At 35.7% G+C, this 14,698-nt stretch overlaps 1 protein-coding gene across 4 annotated transcripts in view; it reads right to left on the bottom strand.

Moving 5' to 3' along the window:
* Window positions 1-14,698, bottom strand: part of LOC110833660 (uncharacterized) — a 410,934-nt gene that overhangs the window by 2,124 nt on the left and 394,112 nt on the right. For 3 of the 4 annotated variants that reach the window (XM_087356184.1, XM_087356186.1, XM_022071976.2), the window contains 5 exons: window positions 6,168-6,389; window positions 5,501-5,668; window positions 3,767-3,952; window positions 1,825-1,944; window positions 305-554 (listed from right to left, as the gene is read on the bottom strand). In XM_087356184.1, coding sequence (XP_087212310.1) covers window positions 305-554; window positions 1,825-1,944; window positions 3,767-3,952; window positions 5,501-5,668; window positions 6,168-6,389 — 946 coding nt within the window. The remainder of the gene's footprint in view (window positions 1-304; window positions 555-1,824; window positions 1,945-3,766; window positions 3,953-5,500; window positions 5,669-6,167; window positions 6,390-14,698) is intronic. The other variant, XM_087356185.1, reaches the window with a different exon arrangement.

Here is a 14,698-nt window from a genome sequence, read left to right as displayed (position 1 = left end):
CTCTATAAAATGTACAATTTGTGTTACCAAAATTTTCACACATAAACATGCTCTGGGATTAACAGTTATCTACATCTGGAATTCCTAAACTGTCCAGAAAAACATTTGTGCCATATGCCTTAAAAATAGGGTCAACAAGTTTGATGAGGCATGAAAGTCATAATTTAAAATAAATTTCTTCAGACTTGCTCATAAATGAGGATAACATTGTACTTGAATGGTTTAAAATTTGACTACTGTTAACATTTAAAATGAATGATAACTTACATTAACCAACAAACTAGCTGAATCAGACAGTACTTACCTCTTGGCCAGCAAAATACCCAGAACAGAAAGAATAATAACGAGGAGGCTGCAAAATATTCCAATTGAAAGAACTCCTGGCATTCCCACACCATCATCTTCAGAATTACTACCTGGCTGTTCAGGCTGCTGCCCCCACTCCTTTCCTGTTAGTTTAACTGGCAAGTTTCTGTCATCATCAGCAACGCAGGTGAAGTTGATCTTCTCCCAAGACCCAGAACTGAGGCAGGAAATGGTTACATCAACTATGCCTGAAATATACAAACAAATGTGCTGTAGCACTATAATGCAGTTGAGGTGGATATTGAAATCAGACTTTGGTCACAGGCCACGTGCTACAACAATTATTTTTATTATCAACTTTATTACTAATTTTTCCAAAATATTTCTTGATAAAGCAAATAATGGAATCCTGGGAATTACTTTTCAAGGTCTGATTGGCCTGAACTGGTTTTATCTGAACGGAGAATCCCCAAAGTGGGGGCAGTGATAGTGTTGCAAAGGAAGTAAAATGAGAAACCAGGCTAAACATTTCAAAGTAGGTAGAATGGAAATACATAGAAGACAAACCCAGTTAAAAATATAAATGACAGTAAAAACAACATTTTTAGTAGTTGTATGCAAAAAAACATGAAGGGTAATAATAATTATAATAAAACTAATTCAATTAGTTTAATAAACTTTTTGACAACAAAATAAACGTCAATGATAAGCAAGCAGTATCAAAACTAACACTCTACAATATGACAAAACAAAATATTTAAAAATACAAATAACACAAAACAAATTTAATAACACTTATCAATAACAAGAAAATATTGTCTGAGTGTAACGTAAGGTCTAAAATATCTGGACACTAAACCAATTTGAAAATTAAATAATTTTCAATTGCTAGTTAAAATGTCTGTATCTATGATCCACTTTCATGTAACCAAGGATGCAGAATTAAACTTCAATATTAAGATTCATAAATCGACTTGAGAAAGTTTTACTATTCATGACCAAAGTATTCTAATTAAATTCTGTGAAATCAGGAAAACATGCAGTGTCATTACATTATCCCAGGCATTAGAGTGGAAGGGCATATCGTTTTCATAACATAATCAAATTTATTTTTTGGTTATATTAATGAACAAGTGAATAAATGGATGCACATTATTTTATTACCTTAAATATGTATATTTAACCAACATAACATTTGTTTTATATAAGATGATAATAAAAAAGAAAGAAATATATTTAGACACTGTAAGGCAGTACAGAATTTAAGACATATTTATGAGTCTAAGGAAGTAAAATAGATTTGCTACTTCTTTGTGGAATGACTTAGATATGGCACGCACTTCAACTGTTACATGAAGACACAGAAACAGGGTTGAAAAGTTTTGAGTCAATGCCTAACATAAATGAAGTAATATGCTATGATGGAAAATATTATTTCATACTTAGTAACTTCATCCCATGCAAAGAGAAAACAGTTTTGTTATATAACATTGGTCTATGAACTTCACGTCACCATACCTGGATTGAAGGAGTAGCCTGCCTTGCAAGTGTATGTAGCCAGAGTGTTCCAGAGCGTGGACTGGTTAAGCAATTGCACTTCGCTATTAGGAAAGTGCTGCGGATATCCACAAGTGATGGCTGCAAATGAAACTGTAACTCATCCTTTCTGTCTCAATTAGGCAATACTCGCTCATAAGCCATGAATTGTCACATTACTGGTGATTACCCATGTTTGGTAAGGGATATTTCATGACACTTTCAACATGGTGGCAGAACAAAAAATATGATTAAATATTTTGCCGGTACACTGAAATAAATAAATAAATATTGTAAAGTTATGTGTATGTATAAATATACACATATTTTTGATCATACTGTTATTCATTTGTTTTTTATTTACATAATTTTGTGTAATTTACCTAGAGTTAAAGAAAGGATTCAGCAGATAACCAATGGTTTTGGAATGAGGAGTGACAGATAAAATAACATGAAGTATGAAGATTAGAAATCTGAGTAACTATTTTTAAAATTTTAGTATCTAACATGTAAAGGAATATAAAATGCAACTTAATATTAAGCTGTAAAATGTGTTAATTATTAAGACAATAAGAGATATTTACTGGTATAATTTAACATTAGGACAGCAACAGTTTGAACACTTCATGAGACACTTAAAATCAAGTTGTGGCTAAACAGAAATATTGAGGTAAGTTGGAATAATTCATGTTTTGGTTAGTAACAGTAGCTAAAATCTAAGCTCAGTAACAGGTTACAATCAGTTCAGTAACTGTAAATAAATCTAGAATTCAGTGACATGTATACATATGCGGCCACCATATTTAAAATCTGTCCTGGCCACTAAAATAATGTAATATTGCACTAAACAGATGTACAGAAGTGTGTTTTTATTGTATAAAAATTGGTCTTAAAACCTTTGATATTAATTATAATCCTTCTTTTTTTTACAATGTGGAAACAGTGAAATATAACTAAGAATGGTCACAGAAAAATAAACAGAGAGCAAACTAAATAAAACAAATAATGAACAAGGAAGAAGGAGACACCATGATTTTAGAAAGTACAAAGTTTTGCAGTCTTGTTGCAGTGACTTATTTTAAGTTTGGTTTCCTTCCATTTTTGCTAACATTGTAGTGCAAAACTAAATGAAATGGTATATAGAATGGCTTGGTTATTTGCACTAGTAAAGAATTTATTCATTGTTAAAATTTATTAAATATTGCAATTGTTGTACTGTGATGAAGTATTAACTTTTCAAACATGACACTTGATAACAGGGAGTTATTTATCAGAGAATATGCCTGTAAAATATGAGGAAATCACAAAAACCTCATTAACCATAAGCAGAATTTAAGTTTTTCATGGTGGTAAGTACAAAGATGGGTGTAGCACCATGTAGTGTGTAGAAATTTACTAACATTTCAGAGGTCCTTGCAATGAGGACAATCATCCTGATGATAGAGGCAGCAAGGACCTCTTAAACGCTGGTAAACTTCTACCAGACTACATGGCACTACAGCCCAGAAGACAGTCATCTTTCTCATTCATCATATCTCTACAGATCAATACGGCAGCTGAATAGACTTTACAAATGTAATCCAAACAAGTAATTTGCAATACAATGTCGACATCTGTTTTCTTTCTTCAGTTACGTAGAGATAAAGGAATTTATGATAATAAAATATTAATGATAAGATTTACGTAACAATTAGCTATAAAACTTGAAATTTGAAGGTTTATGTCAAACTTGAACCATTCCTAAAGTTAAAACCTAAGATGACCTCATTGTTTTGGGTTATGGATGTCATTTGTATCTAATAACAATATGACATCCTAATGATATTCTTGCTTGGAAATACAGATTAAGAAAGACCGAAGTATTCACCCTTCTCACTCCACACGCTTTCAATGTAATTTTATTACTTTGAATTTCAAAACTCACGTTTACATTGAGGGGCATTCCCAGACCAAATGCCCAACTCCGTACACACACTGGTTGTATTTCCCCAAATGATGTAACCAGACCGGCATCTGTATCTAACTCTGCTATTATAGGGATACCTGGTCCTTAATTCGGCACCGTCCAGGAAACCAAACAAAGGTGTTGGTGGAGAATCACACACGATTTCTGCACAAGCATTGTGGAATGTTTAGCAGGAGAGCACTCGATAAGATACTCGGCAATGTCCTCACCAAAATCTAGTTATTTTATGCATGAGTTGATGTGGCATGTTTGATCAAAAGGCAAAGATACAGATAACATGACTTGTTGAGACCATTATTTAATAGTCAACTCTGATTAAAATTTGTTCTTAGGTATGGTCTCTGTTGTCCTAATACCAGAAATATGTATTTTCACTCAGCTGAATTTTGTTCTTCACATCAACTCCAAATAAATGCACAAATGGTATATAATTTAAAAAATTGTAACATTTTTACAGATTATTGGTAATTTTCCTGAAACCTGTGGTGTCATGTAAACATATGGATAAAAATGTACAAAATTAAAAAAGGCAGGATAAAGCAAAATAAAATATAACAATAAAATTCTTAGTTTCCAAGGAAATGTTAAAGCAACTGATCAAATTCACACATTGATATAAGTTGGGAGACCACAAATAAAACATTCTCTTGCAGCTTAAGAATTTGACCCATAATTCTGATTACATTTCAACAAATTATCTAAGCTGCATCGCATTAGGCAGTCTTCTTGGGGTACTCTCCACATACATGAATACATTTATTCAAGTGAACAAAATGTCAATGCAGCAACAACACTGACCAAGGCCCTTGTTTGCTACAAACAATAAAAATTGAGGGTCGCCCTCAGTGGACTAGTGGCTAGCGCGCTTGCCACTGGACCCAAGGTTTGTGGGTTAAACCCGATCAAGGTTGATGGATTTTTAAGGGCGATAAAAATCCATAACTCAAAGCCGATGGTCTATGTCGTAGATTTATGGCGTGAAAGAAACTTACGGGCATGAACGAGATGTTTTGTAAGCAAAATTCAGAGGCAATTTCTCAGCCAAGTATCCCCTGATTCACTGCTAGATGGCTCTGGCAGTCAAATCAGGATTGAGTAGAAATTTTGCAGATGCTTGTCACTCACTACTCATAAATGCACACTTCAAGGACAAAGAAACCTCCCACATGGGAGGAGGCCAAGGCTTGTCTCCGGGCTGCTTCGTCATAGAAGAGGAATAAAAATTCAAGGTCAAATTTGAACCATCCTCATATATCACATCCAATATAAAATTGGGCAAAAGTGCAGGCTGTTTCGCAAGTCTCTGAAGCCATATCTCTTTAAATTTGAGAGGAACTTGAAAGTATTGCTATTTTCTGAAAACTTAAGTAATTAGACTTGAAGAAAGCAAATCATAATGTCTGAATTCTTAGTCAAACTTTTCTCACCATGGGTGGAGCACGTATGAGTTTTAAAATACATCTGCGCTAAGATTCATCCACGACATCGAAGATATTGCGGAAACTTGAGTGAGTAAATGTGTAATTCCCTGCTTTCTAAATTCAGATTTGTTCTGTCAAGTTTTCACTGTAACACTTTTTAAGATTTAAGTTAGGAGTATATAGAATGTAAATTAATAAATTTAGTGGTACAGTTATCAAAATTTAACAGAAAAAAAATTCAAGTCACTTATTCCTTTCACTATGCACTTACCTTCACATTGAGGGGCATGTCCCATCCAGTGGCCATCCCTTTCACAAGTTCGGTTTGGTTCAGCTAGAAGTCGGTAACCAAAATCACATGAATAGATGGCTACTCCATCAGAACCAACTACAACATGACCTGCTACAGGTTCCTCAGGCTCTCCACATATGCTCTCATCTGAAAGCAACATAAGAAACCCCTTTTACACCTCACAGAATAAATCTGCACATATGGAAACCAAAGCATCATTTATCTGGTTCAGAATTTGGTTGGGGAACTAATTCTTCTGAACGAGGTTTATTGCTGCTTTACTCAGTCTTTGCACTCGTTTGTACATAATTCCATTTGATGTTAAAATTCTTTGTAGCTGATACAAAGTAATTAAACATTTTATAAATTACTCAACAAAATTCTCTGAACAACAAATTACGTTTATATTCTTTTAAACTCCTTTATTTAAATACAGTAGAAGCAAAACCTTGGAAACTTTCGTATGAAATGTTTTGTGCTCAAAAGTATCCAACACTAACGGCATTAATTCTCTGGTTTGTGTTTTAAGTATACAACATAGTCAAGTTTTCAAGATGATGATTTTTGGGGAAAAATTGTGTACTATATTCCGTCAAGTAATCTAAACCAAAGCAAATGAGAACGTGAGAGGCCGAATCTCCCCTACCTCTGTACGCAAACACCTCTACTTCACAGAGGCCAAAGTAGTCCTGATCACGTCGGTCATCACGGATGTATACATAACGCCCCTGGTGTCCAAGGCCATCATTACAGGTGAACAGGATACGCGGGTTCTGGAAACGACCTTTGAACGTTGCGCACGGTTTGTACAGAGCTTCGCTCCTTGAGAGAAGCTGGATTATAAAGATGGTAAATTCCTGATATGAATCTGAAAAAAATAAACAACTGCTTTAATCAATCACAGATCACTGACTCATTAAATCACAGATGGTTACATAGTTTACTTACGAAGTTGGTACAATGTCAGAGCTGAATGAGATGGAGTATGAAAAATAAAGTGGAATGAAATCGCTCATAGCTTATTTTAAAAATGTTAATCCCGCACCAGCTAGAATAAGGACTCTGGTCTTTTCCAGACTTGTAATCTTGGTAATCTTTCAGTATTCAGGCATCCTTCAAAGTGTTCATTTGTGAGACGCTTCCTAGTTCTTGATTTAGCCTAAAGTTCTTTGATAAGCTGAACAGTGATAATTACCGACAAATAATGACGTATTTTTCACCATGTAGGATGAAACAATATCACAAAACTATGTGTTTAGGCTGTACACCCACTGACGGGCTGTGGGATGAAAGCCCTTGATCCAGAAGGACTGAGGAAAAGTATGATAAACTTTACTCCCCCATCCTTCAAGACGTCGTTTAAAAGGTAACTCAAACAGTGACGTGTTTTACTTGAATTTGGCTGCTATCAGTTTCGAGTTCCGGCAGAGGCACCGGATATCAGAGGTTTCTCGTGATTTTCCTCAGTCCTTGTATGTGAGTGTTGAAACAGTGTTCTAAAACGGGAACTTCCTTTTCTTTGTCTTTTTAATTTCGTCCTTCAGCTCAAACGATGTTCTGTACGCTTTGTAATTGATACAGCACCGTCAAGTCGCTCCATACCAAAATGCTTTTAAAACGTATTACCAACCAACCAGAAAACTAACTAAGGGCGGAGTCCTGCGCAAGCGCAAGACATAGTCCCCTGCAAGGTAACACCATTCCTACGTACGAAACGCATCGCTGGAAATGGTAAACAGAGCCTTATAACTAAAACGGGAATATGCTTACGCTAACGGGGGTTTTGTCGTGGCGGGAGCCTCGACTATTCAAAGTGGGGTCTGTTGCTGCTGATGAAAGGTTATCTCGTCAGGCAACATGTCCTTTGTGGAAAGGATTTTGGTTTGTTGGTTCTCTGGGGTTTGAACCCAGAGAGGATGGGGCCGCTTCGGTTGAAGGCCTCCGCGACTTAGTGGGGAGGAACGTATTATATTTGTTTACACATTTACATAGGACCCTATAATTTTCGCACATAGTACGTGTTACCTCCCAACAGAGAGCAGAAAAAAATAAATGTCACACACGAAATATATTTAGAACAGAATATGCTAAGTTGTACGGAGATATTTGGTTTATATCACGGCATTGTCTAAGAACCAACTAAAGAGAAATGACAATAAATAAACGACTAAACAGTTATGTAGTGTGTCGCTTCTGTGACGTGGACGTGTTTTTGTTAGGAGAATTAATTTATAATCCCATGAAAATGTCGGACCACGAAAGTTAATCTGGGCACAGTTTTCAAACGACTGAGTGGTGGGTCATTTTAGAAGGCTTACATTTTTTAGAAGACTTTTCTTGTTACTTCTCCATCATGTTTCACATGCAGCCATCGCTTCCGTCACCGAAAGGCAGAGTTCTTATGTAATATTCTCTGTTAATTATAATCCGTTTTCCGTTGTTAGTTCTAACACTTGGATTTTCTGAACAGCTTTGTGACTGTAAAAATGGCGCGTGGCTCCATCAGCCTATTCTTTCGTCATAATTCTGCTTCATAGCTTGTGGAGTCAGTTATTAATAATTTCTGTTACATCTACTACACTTATCCGACGTCCACATGCAAAACCCAATCGATTATTCCCTGATTAAAAGTTATTAATTTAAGATGCATCAACTACAGAGGTTATAAAAAAGAACGGACGAGACGTCAACATTACCTTTGTTCAGTACGATTTGAGTTTCTCACGGCGGTGAGCACGAAGATGGCTGTCTTCTGGGTTATAGCGCCGTGTAGTCTGGTAGAAGTTTACCAACGTATCAGATGTCCTTGCCGCCTCCATCATCGGAGCAATGAGTAAGCCGATCGTGTGGAATCGGTTTGAGATATAGAAACCAGTCAGTCAAGACAAGACCTTGGCCGAGATAGTGGGGGGTAGGGTCAGGATCAGGCAAGGACTTTTCGGGCGGCTCACTCATTGTCATGATGACGGAGGCATCAAACATCTTTGAAACATCAGTAAACTTCTACCAGACTACACAGAGCTACAAGCCAGAAGACAGCCAACTTCATTACCATTGTTTGTTTCTTAGTCTATTTAAAATTTTGCATAAATTTCATAGCTTGTATTGTGTCGAAAGAAAATAAATGGTGGGAAACGTACAGCGATGGCCTACAGACAAGACAGACGGGGTTCGATGCTCGGTATAAATTTAAAGGTTTCTTTCTTGCCGCCATGTCCACCGCGGCACTAGTTCTCCCGCTCTGACTTATATCCAATGTTTATCGAAGACTCTTTCTACTCTTTCTAATGGGTAAACCGACGGATACTTCCATTTAGTACCGAAAAGAATACATGAATATTTATATCAATGTTCCCAATAAACCACCAGGGCATGTTGGTTGGGCGCAAGGTTTTGAATGGAAAATTGAAAACAATGTAGGAAGAAAGAGCCGTGGAATATTTTAAGTACTATCTCATCACGAGTTTGAAGATAGAAGAATAAAACAAAAGAAAAAAGCAGACTACGTAGTTTGTCGACACGAATTCAAACCGGGATCCCCCGATTATGAAGCATAAGTGCCAAATAAAATAATTATTATAATTGTTTACCATTAAATCACAATAAAATAGTAAGATAAGATAATTAAAATGATTAAAATATCTTATGTTCCATATCGAGCATTCGATTTACATCGGAACATTCACAACATGTTTCGGTTTATCAAACCGTCATCAGGTGTAAATTATAAACTTTTAAACTCAAATTACAATTATTTATAGTTTTTACAATTTTATAATTTTATCATCTTTCTCAGTATATTTTATGGAAGTTGTGTCTAGATATTATTAATATAACATTATTGTTGAGGTGGTGTTATTGATGTTTATATCAGTCTGTGAAGTAAAAGATTTGAAAACATTAATGAAATATGATTGAATATAGAAAACAAAATGAACTAAAATAATAAATAATAGCAAATAAACATACCATATATGAAATAGCAATCGGTTCAGATGTGTTCAGAGGAGAGATCCAGAAGTGTTACCATCTCGGAACAAGGTTCGTTATTGACTGCGGTGTAAGTGGGTGAAAGGTGGTTTGTCAGGGTTGGGGTCAAGGTACTGGAGTGCATTAAAAATGGGGTTATTAAGAAAAATGTTATTGTCATAAGTGCTAAACACTACATCGTGAAGATCTCAAGAGTGTTTGTGTAAAAAAAAATTACATTGATTTATTTCGATATTTAAAACACCAGGCTAAGAGCAGTTAAGTTATCGTCTTACCTTTAATTATTTAACGATGCACTACCAGCGATTGGTATAAGGAAAACGATCTTGAATGGTGAATGAAACATAATGAGGTAACCTATTTTAAATTATTTTCCGAACGTTTCGGTGGAGAGAGACAATAAAAACAAGAAAAAACATAGCAAGATAGCAATATTCCAGACAGAGATCGAACTCCTGCGATATAAGCTTGTGTTCAGTAGGTTTTCTGACCGAATCTTAACCAGACCGTTCTGAGGTTTCGTGTGATTTTACAAGAGTCCTCAAGTAGCCTAAATGATGCTATTACAGGGAACTATGTTGGGAATTGCCAATTGTTTGAGGTATGTATGGAAAACACGACAAATACCAAAACGTCATGTGCATAAAATATACCTCAGACAACGGGCAACGTCCAAAACAACGAATCAACCACTGTCAAAAACCTGCCCAGAGTCACCTGTAGAAGGCTACAACGGATTCCTCCAAAATATTTTCATCGTAAATAATAATGGCCTCACCACATTGGATGATAAATAACCACAGTAATCTACGGCCAACTGGTCTATCGACTGAGAAACCGAACACTAATAGACCTATCTACGTCCTTAATAATCAGAGAGTTAGTCAATTATACTAACTCTCTAGTTATACAGGATGGATGGGAAGTAAGTAGGCATTGAGAAATGGTTATAACCTCTATATTTCCAACGCAAAGATATTATTTAATGCCTACTTACTTCCCACCCATCTTGTAGATCCCATAAGATTCAACATCACATATATCAGAGCCTGATTTTTAAGACGATTCTCAGCCACTAATTACGTTTTCATCGTCACAAAGATCCATTTTAATATCATCTTTATACGTCTTCCTTGGTTTTTGGCGTTGCTGAATTTCAAGTTATATTCACACAAAATTTTAGTGTGTTTCTTGTTTCCGCAATTCAAAATACATTAACAGCCCACCAAGTCGCTAAACAACTTACGAACGAACATATGTGTAACATTTGTCCAGCGTGAATCACTAATCCTTGTTTCATGGGATATACGAGTAAGTCGTAATTCAGTCAGGGGCTCTGATGGAGGCAAAGGGAGGACAAGGATATCATAATTTATGTAGTGCAGTCAATCATTTGCATATCTGAATCGGCCTGTGGCTGCTCGCTTGCTCCTAGTGAACAAATATGAAGCTACACACTCATAAAAAGAACTAATACGCAGTGCTGCCATGTTTAAATTACAGCCCGGTCTACAACCAATGTCATCGAAATCTATGTTTGTTGTAATAGGCTATTCTTCCATCCAAAGTGTTCTACTAAATAGATCAAGGTTTAGAATTAATTCTGAATTGGAAAAGTCACCGAGCGTGATTTTAACCCGCGATCCCAGTGTTGGTGTGTTCCATGACGGCAGGAGGTCACTGTAATTAGCTCAAAAGTTCTTCTTCAGGCATATCCAGCATTACGATCAAATATAATAGAAATTAATATTGTTAAATATATCCAAACATTAAGATATTAAAATTTTCTTCTTTTATCTTCATTTATTTCCTTTTAATTTTTGTCAGAGCTCTGAAGTATAAAAAAGTGCTGATTTATGTAGTTTAGGGTAAAGGTGGCATCAACATGAATTAAAATCAAATCATGTGAACCGAATCAGTTGTGGCTGACCGATTCGACATCATCTCAAGAACGAAACGATTTGCAAATTAGGGTCTCAGAGCTTCGTTACGTCCCTCGAAAGACTTTTTAAACAGACGTTGTAATAAAAGTTTTAAGCTGATTTTACAATGAAAATATTCTGAATGGGCTGTGAAATGCAGTTTCTATTGTATACTTTTTTGTAAGGAAACAGGCACAACTCGGGCTTTGGCAAATCACGGGGATTGTGTTTCATTTTTTCCTGCTCTAATCATGCAGCATATTCCGTCTTCCACAAGAACACAGCACAAAAATATTTACGTAATTTTAGAGGATAAAATTAATTTTCTTGTGAATACCATGTTTCAGCCTGCAACTATAAATTTAGATTTCCATTCTGCTGATAAGCGTATTAGGCATCCATAACCTGGAAGATGAAAAATGTATTGACACAACAATGTTAGCAGTGACCTTAATAAAACAGTTTCTGGGAATGTGGAATGGATTGAAATCAGATGGCGCGGTTTGGTGTAAGCAATGTTAAATCTTCCGAATATAATAGCAGAACATTTATGCAATATGTATTTCAAAGGAAGACGTTCAGGATTCGTAAGGAAGATTTGCAGGTGGGGAACTAATTACTAATTAGATAATTCAAGGATTAAGACTGCGTTTAAAATTAAACGAATTAAAGTCAAACCTCGACATCAGCGCCCCAACACAGTACATAGCTTATGATATTCTATATATATATATATATATATATATATACGTATATATATTTCTATTAATCTCAGGGGAAAATCGGTATACGGATAGTCATTTCCCAGCGAAATTTCGGGTACATTAGCATAACATCTTTAATTTCAGTTGATAAATATTTCTTACCTTTTATCTCATTTCTAACCTCTGTAGATAAATCTCCAGTTTAACCGTGTTACATAATTCCACCAAATCGAATAAATTCCGCTGGAGTCTTCGTATGTTCCTCAAATAAGTATTAAAATTGTTGGATTAGAACATAAATACCAAGACCCACAACTCATAAATTATTTCACACTTTCGCACATACATTGCTCTAGAAGTAAATACAGCCTAGCTAAAACTAGATATATGAACACGTTACGAAGCAAAAGTGCATAACAAAGTCATAATATAATTATAAGACGGAATATATCGTTCGAAACGTTGACGATATTGCTTTCTGTCATTTATTCTCTTAAGAAAGAAACAAGTTTCTCCAAAACTTAGGCAACTTTATCATTTCCACTCGCTGGCATGAAACGGAAGAAACAACAATTTTAGTTTTGAGTTAAATTCGCGTCAGTAAAGAATCGAGATAATGGTGCAATAAACAACAATAAAAATAAACAAATCAAACTGAGCAGAAACCTTGAAAAGAGGCTGGTATTTTTTATGAAATTCGAAGTTTCATCAGTGTTCAACAGAAACCACCAACCGTTTTAAACAATAAATACACATTTATATACAACAAAAACTTACTCATTTGACCATTAGGGAAACTGTTTATCAATGACAACACGACCATGGCAACATAAATAACACCGGATATTTTAACGAGATAAATAATTGAAACCATTAAACATTTAATACCGACTAAATGCGAATCTATTATAATACCCGTGAAAGCATAAACGTGTAATGCAATTTATCTGAAATACTTGAACATGCAACAAAGGCAGAATTCAGTGCATCCGTATACTACTCTTTCGGCACAAATTTAAATAAAATTTCTGGGCAACTGCAGATTGTAGCAAACACGTGAAAGGCATAAGCCTACTACTGATTTTATTCAGGCCTTCCCCTTCAACTTAAAATGCTTTTTACTTTTTGCATTAAGCCCGGCATAAACATTAGCTATGACACTCCATCTTGGAATTTCTAATTCCCTGTCTGCAGCAATACCAATATAGCGACAGCGCATACTTATAGGTTGCCAATAGGGCCTTGATTTTATGCATGGGAACAGACCCTCGACTAATAGGTAACTTGTAAAAAGATTTGAAGTTCTCGCGACGGTGAATGCCATATTGGTCTTCAACATAGTAACGCCGCTTGGATTTGTATTCAGATAAGGTTTCGGACATGAAAATAGAGTCAATATTTTTCTCCGAAACATTGGTATATACCTAAAGTCCAACGTGTTACAACCCAGTACACCAACATCGAAGTTTATAAAGGCTGGTTTTGAAGAATATGTAGTAATAACATAGGGACCACATGACATAGGTATGTTGGTTTGGTAATGGTAAATGGCATTTGTAACTTGAGATGTTAAATTTTGTATCGCGATGTATCATAAACACATCTTCTACCACCACTACTAATATTCTACTACAACGGTACTAAACATCTGCCTTGGAATCAACAAATACGCAATGAGTTGCGACGTTGTCGTGAAAAGAAAAAAATTCTGCACAAATTCAACGTGGGAACAACTGTTTAATGACAAATATTACAAAGATAAGATTCATTTTGAAACGTCTTAAATAATCTGACCGGGTATCAAACCCAAATGCATTCTTTATGTGCACATCTACAAAAAACAAATTTGCCTTCAACCCTAGAAACATATCTTACGTTTCCAACGGGGAACATAAAAGAGTGACAAGGAAGGACCAAAGCGAGAATCAGAGGAGGCAAATCATACAGCACATCAACCACTTGCGAAGAGAACACAGGGGGTTACCACCCGTCTTCAAACGTTTTATGTTTGGAAGGAAAATGAAAACAGTCAGAACGCTCTATGACGACTTTCTTGAGAACAACATTTTCATTCGATTGCACAAATCTGAGCTGTTTATTCCATAGAATCGCGCAAAAAGCTCGGAGAAATACATAACACCCTTATCACTGGAAATGTAAGGGCAAAACAATTTCTGTCACGCACCAGAGTGTTCTGATTAAAGATTACATTTAATCGTTACCATTTATTCAGTTAGGAAGTTCATCATTCAGGTCACGCCCTCTGCATGATTGATTCCCTGCTCTTCTGAATGTCAGTCAGACATCAGATAGATATTCTACGTGCCTCACGAACGAGCTGCCCGAAACGGTTACAATAGGATTACAAAAATTAACTTACCGTTTAAATGGTTCCGTATGTTACTGATACAAGATTCCCTGTTTATCGCACGTAAATAAATTTCCCCGATAACTTGTTGTACAGTCATCAGGAATTAATACGTGGAGAATTCGGAGAGTAAGGGCGAATTTTGAATATTTTCCTTGGTGCAAATATTTAGCGAAGCAGTAGTTTTAATGCC

Source organism: Zootermopsis nevadensis, unplaced genomic scaffold (genome assembly GCF_977971745.1).
Source record: "Zootermopsis nevadensis isolate Lab colony 2312 unplaced genomic scaffold, Znev_1.0 Znev_ptg000025l, whole genome shotgun sequence".
NCBI lineage: Eukaryota > Metazoa > Arthropoda > Insecta > Blattodea > Termopsidae > Zootermopsis > Zootermopsis nevadensis.
The sequence above is the reverse complement of the archived record's forward strand: the minus strand, read 5'-3'. Positions and strand labels throughout refer to the sequence as shown.